Genomic DNA, 13,514 nt, shown 5'->3' on the forward strand with positions numbered 1-13,514 from the left:
GTCATTCCAATCTCCTTTGCATTAGCGTAGCCTCTTCTGTACCCTGTTAACTATGTGTCTATCTATCCCTGTTCTCTCCTCTCTGCACAGACCATACAAACGCTCCACACCGCGTGGCCGCGGCCACCCTAATCTGGTGGTCCCAGCGCGCACGACCCACGTGGAGTTCCTGGTCTCCGGTAGCCTCTGGAACTGCCGATCTGCGGCCAACAAGGCAGAGTTCATCTCAGCCTATGCCTCCCTTCAGTCCCTCGACTTCCTGGCACTGACGGAAACATGGATCACCACAGATAACACTGCTACTCCTACTGCTCTCTCTTCGTCCGCCCACGTGTTCTCGCACACCCGAGAGCTTCTGGTCAGCGGGGTGGTGGCACCGGGATCCTCATCTCTCCCAAGTGGTCATTCTCTCTCTCCCCTTACCCATCTATCTATCGCCTCCTTTGAATTCCATGCTGTCACAGTTACCAGCCCTTTCAAGCTTAACATCCTTATCATTTATCGCCCTCCAGGTTCCCTCGGAGAGTTCATCAATGAGCTTGATGCCTTGATAAGCTCCTTTCCTGAGGACGGCTCACCTCTCACAGTCCTGGGCGACTTTAACCTCCCCACGTCTACCTTTGACTCATTCCTCTCTGCCTCCTTCTTTCCACTCCTCTCCTCTTTGACCTCACCCTCTCACCTTCCCCCCTACTCACAAGGCAGGCAATACGCTCGACCTCATCTTTACTAGATGCTGTTCTTCCACTAACCTCACTGCAACTCCCCTCCAAGTCTCCGACCACTACCTTGTATCCTTTTCCCTCTCGCTCTCATCCAACACTTCCCACACTGCCCCTACTCGGATGGTATCGCGCCGTCCCAACCTTCGCTCTCTCTCCCCGCTACTCTTTCCTCTTCCATCCTATCATCTCTTCCCTCTGCTCATACCTTCTCCAACCTTTCTCCTGATTCTGCCTCCTCAACCCTCCTCACTTCCCTTTCTGCATCCTTTGACTCTCTATGTCCCCTATCCTCCAGGCCGGCTCGGTCCTCCCCTCCCGCTCCGTGGCTCGATGACTCATTGCGAGCTCACAGAACAGAGCTCCGGGCAGCCGAGCGGAAATGGAGGAAAACTCGCCTCCCTGCGGACCTGGCATCCTTTCACTCCCTCCTCTCTACATTTTCCTCCTCTGTCTCTGCTGCTAAAGCCACTTTCTACCACTCTAAATTCCAAGCATCTGCCTCTAACCCTAGGAAGCTCTTTGCCACCTTCTCCTCCCTCCTGAATCCTCCTCCCCCTCCCCCCTCCTCCCTCTCTGCAGATGACTTCGTCAACCATTTTGAAAAGAAGGTCGACGACATCCGATCCTCGTTTGCTAAGTCAAACGACACCGCTGGTTCTGCTCACACTGCCCTACCCTGTGCTCTGACCTCTTTCTCCCTCTCTCTCCAGATGAAATCTCGCTTCTTGTGACGGCCGGCCGCCCAACAACCTGCCCGCTCGACCCTATCCCCTCCTCTCTTCTCCAGACCATTTCCGGGGACCTTCTCCCTTACCTCACCTCGCTCATCAACTCATCCCTGACCGCTGGCTACGTCCCTTCCGTCTTCAAGAGAGCGAGAGTTGCACCCCTTCTGAAAAAACCTACACTCGATCCCTCCGATGTCAACAACTACAGACCAGTATCCCTTCTTTCTTTTCTCTCCAAAACTCTTGAACGTGCCGTCCTTGGCCAGCTCTCCCGCTATCTCTCTCAGAATGACCTTCTTGATCCAAATCAGTCAGGTTTCAAGACTAGTCATTCAACTGAGACTGCTCTTCTCTGCATCACGGAGGCACTCCGCACTGCTAAAGCTAACTCTCTCTCCTCTGCTCTCATCCTTCTAGACCTATCGGCTGCCTTCGATACTGTGAACCATCAGATCCTCCTCTCCACCCTCTCCGAGTTGGGCATCTCCGGCGCGGCCCACGCTTGGATTGCGTCCTACCTGACAGGTCGCTCCTACCAGGTGGCGTGGCGAGAATCTGTCTCCTCGCCACGCGCTCTCACCACTGGTGTCCCCCAGGGCTCTGTTCTAGGCCCTCTCCTATTCTCGCTATACACCAAGTCACTTGGCTCTGTCATAACCTCACATGGTCTCTCCTATCATTGCTATGCAGACGACACACAATTAATCTTCTCCTTTCCCCTTCTGATGACCAGGTGGCGAATCGCATCTCTGCATGTCTGGCAGACATATCAGTGTGGATGACGGATCACCACCTCAAGCTGAACCTCGGCAAGACGGAGCTGCTCTTCCTCCCGGGGAAGGACTGCCCGTTCCATGATCTCGCCATCACGGTTGACAACTCCATTGTGTCCTCCTCCCAGAGCGCTAAGAACCTTGGCGTGATCCTGGACAACACCCTGTCGTTCTCAACCAACATCATGGCGGTGGCCCGTTCCTGTAGGTTCATGCTCTACAACATCCGCAGAGTACGACCCTGCCTCACACAGGAAGCGGCGCAGGTCCTAATCCAGGCACTTGTCATCTCCCGTCTGGATTACTGCAACTCGCTGTTGGCTGGGCTCCCTGCCTGTGCCATTAAACCCCTACAACTCATCCAGAACGCCGCAGCCCGTCTGGTGTTCAACCTTCCCAAGTTCTCTCACGTCACCCCGCTCCTCCGCTCTCTCCACTGGCTTCCAGTTGAAGCTCGCATCCGCTACAAGACCATGGTGCTTGCCTACGGAGCTGTGAGGGGAACGGCACCGCAGTACCTCCAGGCTCTGATCAGGCCCTACACCCAAGCAAGGGCACTGCGTTCATCCACCTCTGGCCTGCTCGCTCCCTACCATTGAGGAAGTACAGTTCCCGCTCAGCCCAGTCAAAACTGTTCGCTGCTCTGGCCCCCAATGGTGGAACAAACTCCCTCACGACGCCAGGACAGCGGAGTCAATCACCACCTTCCGGAGACACCTGAAACCCCACCTCTTCAAGGAATACCTAGGATAGGATAAGTAATCCTTCTCACCACCCCCCCCCCCTTAATGATTTAGATGCACTATTGTAAAGTGGCTGTTCCACTGGATGTCAGAAGGTGAATTCACCAATTTGTAAGTCGCTCTGGATAAGAGCGTCTGCTAAATGACTTAAATGTAAATGTAAATGCTTCTAGGCCCTTCTTATTAATGTATCTGTTGATTTTATACATGCCTTACTACTTGAAAGTCACCTTAATTCTCGCAAAAAAAAACTAAATATGGCATATCTTTCAAATTGGCATTTTTTGTTTCTATAAATGTCTGGTATGAGTGAAGGTTACATCGAGTTGTGAGATAGTACTAATAACACATTGGCTGAGGAAAGGTACTACTCCCAATATAAGTGAACCCCAAATCAATGTAGTTCTCATCACACTTGCACCTCTTCGATGGTCCAACGTCCCTGTCTGTTGTTCGGTGATTTTCCAGGTAAGGGGGCAGTAGCTCTTCGGCTGCATCAGATTCACAACTGTCAGTGTCCATGTTAGCTGGGCTAACAACAAATGTAGAATTACTGATGCTAGCATTGGATGTGCTCGTGGAAGCATAACAACTTGTGTTGTCGACAGGTGCAGGTGTAGTACTGCTGGTAGTAGCAGTACTACGAGTAGAGCTGGTATGTGTCTCTATGGACGCTGGCCTTACTAAATGGACTGTTTGAAAATGTGAAGAAAAAACTATGTTTGTATGTATTTTTAAAATGAATCACATTTTTAGTTGGCACACCCCCAATGGCATTGTGTGTACCCCAGTTTAGGAATACCTGATCTAGTGGAAAGCCTTCCCAGAAGAGTGGAAGCTGTTATAGCAGCAAAGGGGGGACCAACTCCATATTAATGGCCATGATTTTGGAATGAGATGTTTGACGAGCAGGTGTCCACATACTTTTGGTCATGTCGTGTACAAGAACGTTGTTGCTATAGCAGACACCTAATACTGGGTTTGGAACTACTGATGTAAATAGAATTATGTTTCTGTAATGTATGAGCATAGACAAATGAAAGTTGAGATCATTGAAGTTGTATTACTATTTTACATGATTTGCAAGTGTAGTAACTAGACAACTGGGGGCTTTTGTTACCTTCTGGCTGAACTTGTCCATTTATATAACCCCCATTGCCTGAAATTTAAAGAGTACATTGGGATTAAATAAATACATTGGGAGACAGAAAACAAATCATATAAATTCACTTTGATGCATGTCCAGACAAACACAGAAAAACAACAACAATATAAATTAATTTCGGTGCATGTCCAGACAGACACAGAAAACAAACAATATAAATTAAGTCAATGTATGTCCAGACAATTCATACCATATTTGTCAGTAGATTTTCCCTCTTCTTCAAGTCTAGTAGGTTGTGCTGGTGCTATTTCTCCTATTCTCTCTGAGAAGGAAAGATGAAATCAAATCAAACTTTGTCACATGCGCCGAATTCAACAAGTGTAGACCTTACCGTGAAATGCTTACTTACAAGCCCTTAACCAATAGCGCAGTTTAACAAGAGTTAAGAAAAATATAATTTTTGAAACGTAACACAATAACATAACAATAATGAGGCTATATACAGGGGGTACTGGTACCGAGTCAGTGTGCAGGGGTACAGGTTAGTTGAGGTAATTTGTACATGTAGGTAGGGGTGAAGTGACTGTATAGATAATAAATGGTGAGTAGCAGCAGTGTACAAAACAAATGGAGGGGTGGGGGGTGTCAATGTAATAGTTAATTGTTCAGCAGGCTTGGGGGTAGAAGCTGTTAATAAGGAGCCTTTTCGTCCTAGATTTGGCGCTCCGGTACCGCTTGACGTGTGGTAGCATTGAGAACAGCCTATGACTAGGGTGGCTCTGTAGTGCCTTCGGTCGGAGGCCAAGCAGTTGCCATAACAGGCAGTGATGCAACCGGTCAGGATGCTCTCACTGGTCCAGCTGTAGAACTTTGAGGATCTGGGGACCCATCCCAAATCTTTTCAGTCTCCTGAGGGGTAAAAGGTTTTGTCGTGCCCTCTTCACGACTGTTCTTGATGTGTTTGGACCATGATAGTTCGTTGGTGATGTGAACACCAAGGAACTTGAAACTCTCGACCCACTCCACTATAGCCCCGTTGATGTTAATGGGGGGCCTGTTCGGCCCATCTTTTCCTGGAGTCCACGATCAGCTCCTTTGTCTTGATCACGTTTAGGGAGAGGATGTTGTCCTGGCACCACACTGCCAGTTCTCTGACCTCTTCCCTAAAGGCTGTCTCATCGTTGTCGGTGATCAGGCCTACCACTGTTCCAGGGTCCTTAGCTTAGTGATGAGCTTCGTGGGCACTATGGTGTTGAGCGCTGAGCTGTAGTCAATGAACAGCATTCTCACATAGGTGTTCCTTTTGTCCAGGTGGGAAAGGGCAATGTGGAGTGGGATTGCGTCATCTGTGGATCTGTTGGGGCGGTATGTGAATTGGAGTGGGTCTAGGGTATCCGGGAGGATGCTGTTGTTGTGTTCCATGACCACCCTCTCAAAGCACTTCATGGCTCCCGACGTGATAATCATTTAGGCAGGTTACCTTCGCTTCCTTGGGCACAGGGACTATGGTGGTCTGCTTAAAACATGTAGGTATTACAGACTCAGTCAGGGAGAGGTTGAAAATGTCGGTGAAGACACTTGCCAGTTGGTCCAGGCATGCTTTGAGTACACGTCCTGATAATCCATATGGCCCTGCAGCTTTGTGAATGTTGACCTGTTTAAAGGTCTTGCTCACATCGGTTACCGAGAGCGTCATCACACAGTCATCCAGAACAGCTGGTGCTCTCGTGCATGCTTCAGTGTTGCTTGCCTCGAAGCGAGTATAAAAGGCATTTAGCTCGTCTGGTAGGCTTGTGTCACTGGGCAGCTCGCGTCTGGGTTTCCCTTTGTAGTCCGTAATAGATTTCAAGCCCTGCCACATCCGACGAGTGTCAGAGCCGGTGTAGTAGGGATTCAATCTTAATCCTGTATTGACGCTTTGCTTGTTTGATGGTTCATCTGAGGGCATAGCGCGATTTCTTAAAAGCGCCCGGATTAGTGTCCCGCTCCTTGAAAGCGGCAGATCTACTGGGAGATGCACAAGGTATGTTAGGCTGGTCCAACATTATTTTGTGCTGTACGCCTATAGCAAACTCCTATGGTTGTTATCATTGCCAAACATGTCAATGAGTGACAGAGTTGACAAGACAGCACAAACAGATCTGGGAACAGGCTACTGTAACTTTGAGCAAAAACAAATGTCTACCATTCACCACTGCACTCATACCGTTACCGTATGACATTCCGACAGCGTCTGATTCGAGGGGCAAAGGCTCATAAGGCATAGGATTTTCTAATGACAGAGAAAAGAGAGCAGATGAGTTTAAAAGGGGGTTCGGACAATGTAGCACTTATTAATTAATTTCATAGAGCAAGAGGCAAATGGTCACCCTTTCATTGAGCCTATACACAATTTGAAAAGTGTGGCTTTAAAGAAGAGATGTAATCTACCGTATTGTCCGGTGGATTTGCCATCAGTGACTGATCCAAGGGTCTGTGGCTCATATGGTCCAAGGTTACCTGTGGAGAAAAGCCAGGACAGGTGAGGACTAGAGTACTGGTCAAGTATTCACAAAGAAATTGCAGCTCTTTAACAGAGTAGCTTTAAGATGGGTAGGAAGTGATGACAGAATGAACAGTAATGAAAAAACAATAGCAACGTGAAATACGACAAAAGTCTCACCATATTTCCCAGCAGATTTCTGTCCTTCACCACCAAGGCCAAGAGGTTCTGGTGCATAGGATTCTGGTGCACCGCCCCCTAACAGGGCAACCACAGAGAAACTAGACATGTCAGACGGCAGAAAGATGAAGGGTGCAAGGGGTGTATTCACTAGGAACAAAATGGAATCAAATGGAGGCAAACGAAACGAAGAGGGACCTACATGAATTTGTCAAGTAGAAACTTGTTTTCGTTGCAAAATGTGCAAAATGTTTTGCTACATTTTTTAAAAACTAGGTTTGCTGAGTCTCACCATATTTGCCTGCAGATTTTCCAGCATCTGGACCGAGCCCAAGAGGGTGAGGCTCGTATGGCAACCCACCCTGTCCTGTAAAAAAAACCCAGCAAAGTATGTTTGATTGGGCATACACTATTAGCACACCTCTTGCTTAGACAATGGCGGCATAAAGAATAGCACAAAATAAAGAACAGCACAATACAATACGTGCAGTGCAGTATGCTTAGAAAAACAAACTTCTATATTTGATCTTTAAACTTGACGCACGACAGTAACAGCAGACAGCATGGTACATAAACACCAGTGCAATGCATACATACGGAAAGAAATGTATATTGTAAAGAAAGCAGAGAAAGAACATGAAGTACAAGCCAAAGACAGCCATACCATATTTTCCATTCGATTTACCAGAATCGGGGCCAAGTCCAAGAGGCTGAGGCTCGTATGGCACCTCTCCATAGCCTGCGCGAATAGGAGGGAGGAAGGGAGAGAGAGGGTGGGGGGGGGAGGAATGTGGAAAAAGTCAAGGGGCCTGAATACCTTCCGAATGCACTGTAGGCAACAAAAACAGAAGAGTATGGCAGCGTAGGCTTACGAATGACAGATCCTAATTTCTAATTTACACATCTCGCCGTCTTCACTGTTCCCATCTTGAATAACTCATGAATCTCCAGATGACATCAGATCCACTGGCCTCTCTCTTCACCTCTCCTCTTTCTATTTATAACAGCTCTTGTAGGCCTACGAGTAGCCTAGCTCAATGCGAGTCCCAGGAATAGCAATGTAGTTTTGGTCACTTATTTTGAGCTTTAAAAAAATATATATATATTCAAGGTGATAAGCAGCTTGCTCTTTCTTGCTGAGCATAAAATAGGCCACAGCATTGGCAATGAACTGGTAAGAGCGTTTGAATGGTGAGAGCGTGTAGGTCTGGTCTGGTTTGATGTGGTTGGATGGTGGTGATAAATTGCTGCACTGATGCATTACAGACAGAGAAGCATTCACAAAATACCTGCTGTAGATACTGGTGTGGGTGATGTGTTCTTGTAGCAATATATTAATGGTAATATAATGCATTTTGAGTAAAGGTAATTTTATTCAACTGTTAAAAAAAAAAAATGTTTTGGGGGAGCACGGAAGTCAATTTAGGGACGCAACCTGACTGACAAAGGAGAAGTGAAAGAGGCATTTACCATACTTGCCAGCTGATTTCCCAGGATCACCCCCTAGGCCAAGACGTTGCCCATCATAGGGTGCACCATATCCTAGGGTGAGACAGAGATTTCATTGCATTACACCATTGGAGGAAATGACCTGTAACTAGCATCAATCAATGGCATTTTGTAGATCCAAGTTGCCTGAAATTAATTATTTGTTGCATCCATTTCACATTATTAAAGGCCCAGTGCAGTCAAAAACACTATGAAGTTGGAATAATACAGCTCTTTTAGTGTAAGAGCTGTTTGAGAAGACCGGCTGAAATTTCAGCCTCTTTTGGTGGGATGGAGTTTTGGCCTGCCTGGTGACATCATCAGGAGGTTAGTAGACCAATACGAGTTCCAAACCTATGCCAATAACAGCAAATGTTCAGTTTTCCCCGTCCCACACTCAGGGAGTGAACTAATTGTATAATAAGGGTTATATGGAGAAAATCAGACCTCTCTGAAATGAAAATGGATGGCCCTCCCTTCAGCAAAATATTTTTGACCTAAACCCTCCCTGATCGCTTGAAAGAGAAACGGAGTGAACCTTCCCTATACCTAAAATAATAATACAAACTAAGTGAATAGCAGACACCATGTCTACTGTTTACCCTCACTTTTTGAACAGACCAGAGCCTTAGATATGCCGTTTTAGAAACTGTTTTTCGTCCTGTAAGCATTACATGGCAACGTGTGAATTTTGATAGCGCACAGGTTTGCGGGCCAGAAGGTTGTGGGTACGCAGACCACGGTGGACAAGAGTAGGGGTGGAAACATCTTTGTAATTAAAGCATTGCATGAATCTATCATCGTATTTCCAGGTCTGAGAAAAAGTTGCCTTTTATAAAAAATGGCATGCAATTCTATGTCATTTTACATATTAGCAGAACCTTTTTTAATAGCACACAAATTACTGAAATTATAGGCTAAGAATGGACAGATAGGCCTATGCATTCATCTATCTATTATATTTCTCCAATGCCAAATCAGTGTCTTGTGTGAGACATCATTAGGAATCTGAGCATGGTACTTTCAAAAGTTGGCCCACCGTTCCACCCCAGACAGAGTAGGTCTACGAAGGTGAAATATTTCAGCTTTAACTGCTGGCAACTCTTCTGTGATTTTTAACCCAACAAGAGAAGGTCACAAGTGTTTGCCTTAACCATCTATTGTACAGAAAGTGAATAGCTTAATCAATTGATAGTGAAAGAATTTGATTACTTCCCAAGGAAAGTCAATTGTTTGTCTCCTCGGCTATAGAAGATTAATATCCCCTTACGTATCGGAGTCACATCTTTCCCGAGTATTTTCAGCTTGTTTATAGTATAAAGCATCGCGGACCAAAGCATTATAGAACACGTTATATAATCGGATCTGTTTTATTTTCTTCAAAATCTTAAGCTAACAAAAGGGCAGGCCTTTGCTTTTGTTGTCATTGCCATTTTCTTTAATAAAAGGTAGGTCTATGACACTCTCTCATACCCCCTCAATTCGAGTCTTGGTTTTAACTTAACAGCACACAGAGGTAGGCCCCATTGTTGTTAGTGAAGTTAATTTTAATTTAAGACGGTTTAAATTAATTATGCCTACTCGAATTTGCATACTTTCAGCACCATGAGCTGTCCATTTCCGATTGATTGTGTGTCAGTGTCAGCACCAGAATGTTAGTTTCTTGAATCTGGCTTATTGTGAGGTCAATAACTCTGATAAAACACTAGTGTACAAAATATTCGGAACACCTTCCTAATATTGAGTTGCACCCCTTTTGCCCTCAGAACAGCCTCAATTATTCGGGGCATGGACTCTAACAATGTGTTGAAAGCGCTCCACAGGGATGCGGGTGCATGTTGACTCCAATGCTTCCCACAGTTGTATCAAGTTGGCTGGATGTTCGTTGGGTGGTGGACCATTCTTCATACGCACAGGAAACTGTTGAGTGTGAAAAACCCAGCAGCGTTGCAGTTCTTGACACAAACCGGTGCGCCTGGCACTTGCTACCATAGCCCGTTCAAAGGCACTTAAAATGTTGTCTTGCCCAATCACCCTCTAAGTGGCACACATACACAATCCATGTCTCAATTGTCTCAAGCCTTAAAAATCCTTCTTTAACTTGTCTCCTCCCTTCATCTACACTGATTGAAGTGGATTTAAAAGGTGTAATCAATAAGGGATAATGACTTTCACCTGGATTCACATGGTCAGTCTATGTCATGGAAAGAGTTCCTAATGTTTTGTACACTCAGTTTTTAATAAAAATCTATTTTTAAATCTACAGTAGTAGCAAGCTATCAAAGTTGATCTCTGGTCCTCCTGCGCCATGCAGCGGTCTAAGGCACTGCATCTCAGTGCAAGAGGCGTCACTACAGTCCCTGGTTCGAATCCAGGCTGTATCACTTCCGGCCATGATTGGGGGTCCCATAGGGCGATGCACAATTGGCCCAGCATTTGGCCAGGGTAGGCAGTCATTGTAAATCAGAATTTATTCTTAACTGACTTGCCTAGTTAAATAAAGGTTAAATAAAAAAATCTTTGCGACCTCCTTCTCAAACTGAACAGAACAAAGGCTATAGGTTAGTCTGCGCGCATGATAGTGCATTTTTTTGGACTAGGCCAAATAAATAAAAATTGGAAGAAGCCTTTGACTATCTTCCTGAACTGCCACCGTAGGCCTACACGTCACACCATTGGTTAGGCAGCACACAAAAAAGTATTTGATCAGCAAGAGCAGGCCGGGGCTCAGGGTTGGAATATCCATTGCCGTGTGTAATGCTGCCTGGTTTTATTTACACCATCCCAGCAGCTATCTTAGAAATATAACTTTGCTCTGTGCTTCTACGAGCTTGCACTTCCTAGCCTATAGGCTATGGACCATTTGATTGAGATCACATTAAATAGGCTATAGGCGCACTTCATATTGCGCGCCCAGCAGAGAATCAGAGATGAAGGGCAGCATTGGGCACACTTCGATATATATCCAAGTAAGCAACTAATTCTAAAACAGAGAAATATTGAAATGTCATCAATTACAAATAACAGGACCCTAACCTGGACTAGATTTGGGGAAAAAAACTCTAAACCCTCCCCTTGACTGAAATTAAAAAAGCATGACCCTCCCCTATTTTCCATCAGGTATCAATTCTGTAAATTTCGATCATCCATCCCTTAGCAAAATTCTTCTAGAAATTGCTCTTTGCTAAGAAGCTATTTTTGTTTCTTCTTGACCACTTTAATAGAAAACAATCACAGTAAGGTGCTTAATTGTTACACATAAATTATTTGATATTGAGATATAAACTGCTGCATTGGAACTTTAAGAAATTACCTTTTTTATTTACTAGGCCTATAACCATGCATGAAAACATCCATTGTTATTATTATATTTCATCAGCTATTGCATAGGTCTGTCTGGATTATAGAGGTCCTTTTTAGATAAAAATGAGGTAGCTCACCATATTTTCCAGGTGCAGGATCCCCTCCCATTCCAGTGCCTAGCCCTCCTGAAACATAATTAAATCATTTGTTTAGGGTCCGGTTTCCTTAACACAGATTAAGCCTAGTCCTGGATTAAAAACCTTTAAGAAAAACTAGCCCTATTGGTTCAACAGATTGACCCCCTGCCCTTACAGACCAAAGAGCACTGGACACCTCTTGGAGCCTGGTTCCTCTCTAGGTTTCTACCTAGGTTCCAGCCTTCTAGGGAGGCTAGAACCTCTGCATTGCTTGATGTTTGGGGTTTTAGGCTGGTTATCTTTAAAGCAATTTGTAACAACTCCTGATGTAAAAAGGGCTTCATTAAATACATTTGATTGATAAATTTACCGTATTTTCCAGAGGATTTGGATTCGGCACCCAATCCAAGAGTCTGAGATCCATAGGGTAGACCACCATTTCCTGTTTGTGTAAACAGTGCAATGAATATATTAGAAAATAATAGTGATATAATTCAGATTGACAGATTCTCAGTGATTTAGAGAAATGTATGGCACTCACCGTATTTACCAACTGACTTGCCAACATCAGGTCCAGGTGCGTTGGCGATTCCACCATTTCCTGAGCGCGATTGAGACAAAGTTCAGAGAGAACAAAATGCAAACCCATAGAATTGACATACTGGCACTTACAGTACATGCATAAATACATACAGTAGATAGAGAAAAAAAACACTGTACATACACTGAGTATACCAAACATTAGGAACACTTTCCTAATATTAAGTTGCAGAACAGACTCAAGTTGATCGGGGCATGGACTCCACAAGGTGTTGAAAGCTCTCCACAGAGATGCTGGTCCATGTTGACTCCAATGCTTCCAACAGTTGTATCAAGGTGGCTGGATGTCCTTTGGGTGGTAGACCATTCTTGATACACATGGGAAACTTGAGTGTGAAAAACCCAGCAGTGTTTTGACACAAACCGGTGCGCCTGGCACCTGCTGCCATACCCCGTTCAAATGCACTTGAATATTTTGTCTTGCCCATTCACCTTCTGAATGGCATAAGTACACAATCCATGTCGCAATTGTCTCAAGGCTTAGAAATCCTTCTTTAACCTGTCTCCTCTCCTTCATCTACACTGACTGAAGTGGATTTAACAAGTGACATAAATAAAAGACCATAGGTTTCACCTGGTCAATATATGTAATTGAAAGCGCAGGTGTTCTTAATGTTTTGTATACTAAGTGTATCGATGCAGAATAAAGCATAGTCACAGTGCATTTTCTTGTACGTGAAGAAAATATCTGGAAGAAACAGACAAAGGAAATATCTAATAATTAACATACAGTTGAAGTCAGAATTTTACATATACTTAGGTTGGAGTCAATAAAACTTGTTTTTTAACCACTCCACAAATTTCATGTGAACAAAGTATAGTTCTGGCAAGTCGGTTAGGACATCTACTTTGTGCAAGACACAAGTCATTTTTCCAACAATTGTTTACAGACCGATCATTTCACTTATAATTCACTGTATAACAATTCCAGTGGGTCAGAAGTTTACATACACCAAGTTGACTGTGCCTTTAAACAGCTTGGAAAATTCCAGAAAATGATGTCATGGCTTTAGAAGCTTCTGATAGGCTAATTGACATCATTTGAGTAAATTGGAGGTGTACCTGTGGATGTATTTCAAGGCCTACCTTCAAACTCAGTGCCTCTTTGCTTGACATCATGGGAGAATCAAAAGATAAATCAGCCAAGACCTCAGAAAAAACAATTGTAGACCTCCACAAGTCTGGTTCATCCTTGGGAACAATTTCCAAATGACTGAAGGTACCACGTTCATCTGTACAAACAATAGTAT

At 44.7% G+C, this 13,514-nt stretch overlaps 1 protein-coding gene across 1 annotated transcript in view; it reads right to left on the minus strand.

Moving 5' to 3' along the window:
- The window catches only part of LOC135504758 (basic salivary proline-rich protein 1-like), a 38,173-nt gene that overhangs the window by 14,095 nt on the left and 10,564 nt on the right, over positions 1 to 13,514 (minus strand). Inside the window, exons 2-12 of the mRNA XM_064923604.1 lie at positions 12,206 to 12,265; positions 12,035 to 12,106; positions 11,665 to 11,712; positions 8,207 to 8,278; positions 7,401 to 7,475; positions 7,029 to 7,103; positions 6,737 to 6,814; positions 6,505 to 6,573; positions 6,281 to 6,346; positions 4,325 to 4,396; positions 4,090 to 4,128 (exon numbers count right to left, since the gene is read on the minus strand). Of these exons, the coding sequence (XP_064779676.1) occupies positions 4,090 to 4,128; positions 4,325 to 4,396; positions 6,281 to 6,346; positions 6,505 to 6,573; positions 6,737 to 6,814; positions 7,029 to 7,103; positions 7,401 to 7,475; positions 8,207 to 8,278; positions 11,665 to 11,695 (577 nt within the window). The 5' untranslated portion in view covers positions 11,696 to 11,712; positions 12,035 to 12,106; positions 12,206 to 12,265. The remainder of the gene's footprint in view (positions 1 to 4,089; positions 4,129 to 4,324; positions 4,397 to 6,280; positions 6,347 to 6,504; positions 6,574 to 6,736; positions 6,815 to 7,028; positions 7,104 to 7,400; positions 7,476 to 8,206; positions 8,279 to 11,664; positions 11,713 to 12,034; positions 12,107 to 12,205; positions 12,266 to 13,514) is intronic.

The sequence above is a fragment of the Oncorhynchus masou genome, chromosome 18, assembly GCF_036934945.1.
Source record: "Oncorhynchus masou masou isolate Uvic2021 chromosome 18, UVic_Omas_1.1, whole genome shotgun sequence".
In the NCBI taxonomy this organism is placed as follows: domain Eukaryota; kingdom Metazoa; phylum Chordata; class Actinopteri; order Salmoniformes; family Salmonidae; genus Oncorhynchus; species Oncorhynchus masou.